We start from the raw sequence: 968 nt of genomic DNA, 5'->3' as shown, positions 1-968 counted from the left end.
CCGACTTTGGCCTTTGGCCCACCTCCAACTTTGGCCATTATGCATCTGAGGATCTGCAGCTACTTGGGAAGCATCCCGGGAATACAGTCTCTGGTGTGGCCTTGGCGAGCAGCCAGGGGCGCACAGGGAAGGTTTGACTCGGGCGTGGAGGCGGAGTCCCGCGAACCGCGCCCGGGTCATCTGACTCGGTGACTCACGCCCAGCCGCCTTCTTCCCACAAGGCCCGGGAGGGAAGTCACACCTCGGGACTCCGGCTCGGCAGAGGCTGCGGACTGCAGCCCAGCGGCCATGGAGCAGCGCCAGCTATCGCCGCGCGGTTCTGGAAGGCCGTGGCTTCCGGGGCTTCTGCGGCTGCTGCTGCTGCTGCTGCTGGCGCACACCCCGCGCGCCTTGGTCCAGCCCGGACCCGCGCTGTGGCCCCTGCCGCTGTCGGTACAGGATTTCAAGCGCCAGCTGCACCTAGCCCCCAAGGAATTCTCCATCGGTCACGGCCCCAATTCCACGGCGGGTCCCTCCTGCTCCCTGCTGCAAGAGGCCTTTCGGCGGTGAGCGCTCGGGCCACGCGGGGAAGGGATCCGGTCCCGGGGCGGGAGAGGCGAGGACCCCGTCCCAGAGCACTCTAGTTGACCTGACCTAGGTCTCAGGGGTGCAAAATGGCAGGGCGGGGACGGAAAATCGCTTTCCTTCCCTTTTCTGCCTCCTGAGAGACGCCCGGGGTGCTCAGGTACCCTGTTTTGAGTGCAGGATACTAAATGGAACGTGTGAGTTGTCCAGAAATCAGTCGCCCTGTTTGCCCTGGAAGGTCAGATGAGATGGATGAGGACACCGCTTTTTGTCGGGAAGTGACAGCTTAGTTGAAGGGAGTCCTATGGCAAGATGAGTGCATTTGGCAGGGCTCAGACAAGCTCCGTTTGAAGGCCAGGGATTCCCCAAAGTTGACTTCGTGTACGGGGTGGGGGGGGGGGGTC

The 968-nt window shown here is 63.3% G+C and overlaps 1 protein-coding gene across 1 annotated transcript in view; it reads left to right on the top strand.

The window, feature by feature from the left end:
* The first annotated feature begins 210 nt into the window (after positions 1 to 210).
* Positions 211 to 968, top strand: part of Hexb (hexosaminidase subunit beta) — a 25,354-nt gene continuing 24,596 nt past the window's right edge. Inside the window, 1 exon segment of the mRNA XM_015497792.2 lies at positions 211 to 545. Coding sequence (XP_015353278.1) covers positions 289 to 545 — 257 coding nt within the window. The 5' untranslated portion in view covers positions 211 to 288.

Source organism: Marmota marmota, unplaced genomic scaffold (genome assembly GCF_001458135.2).
Source record: "Marmota marmota marmota unplaced genomic scaffold, marMar, whole genome shotgun sequence".
Classification (NCBI taxonomy): Eukaryota; Metazoa; Chordata; class Mammalia; order Rodentia; family Sciuridae; genus Marmota; species Marmota marmota.
This window is presented reverse-complemented; position numbering and strand designations above follow the sequence as displayed.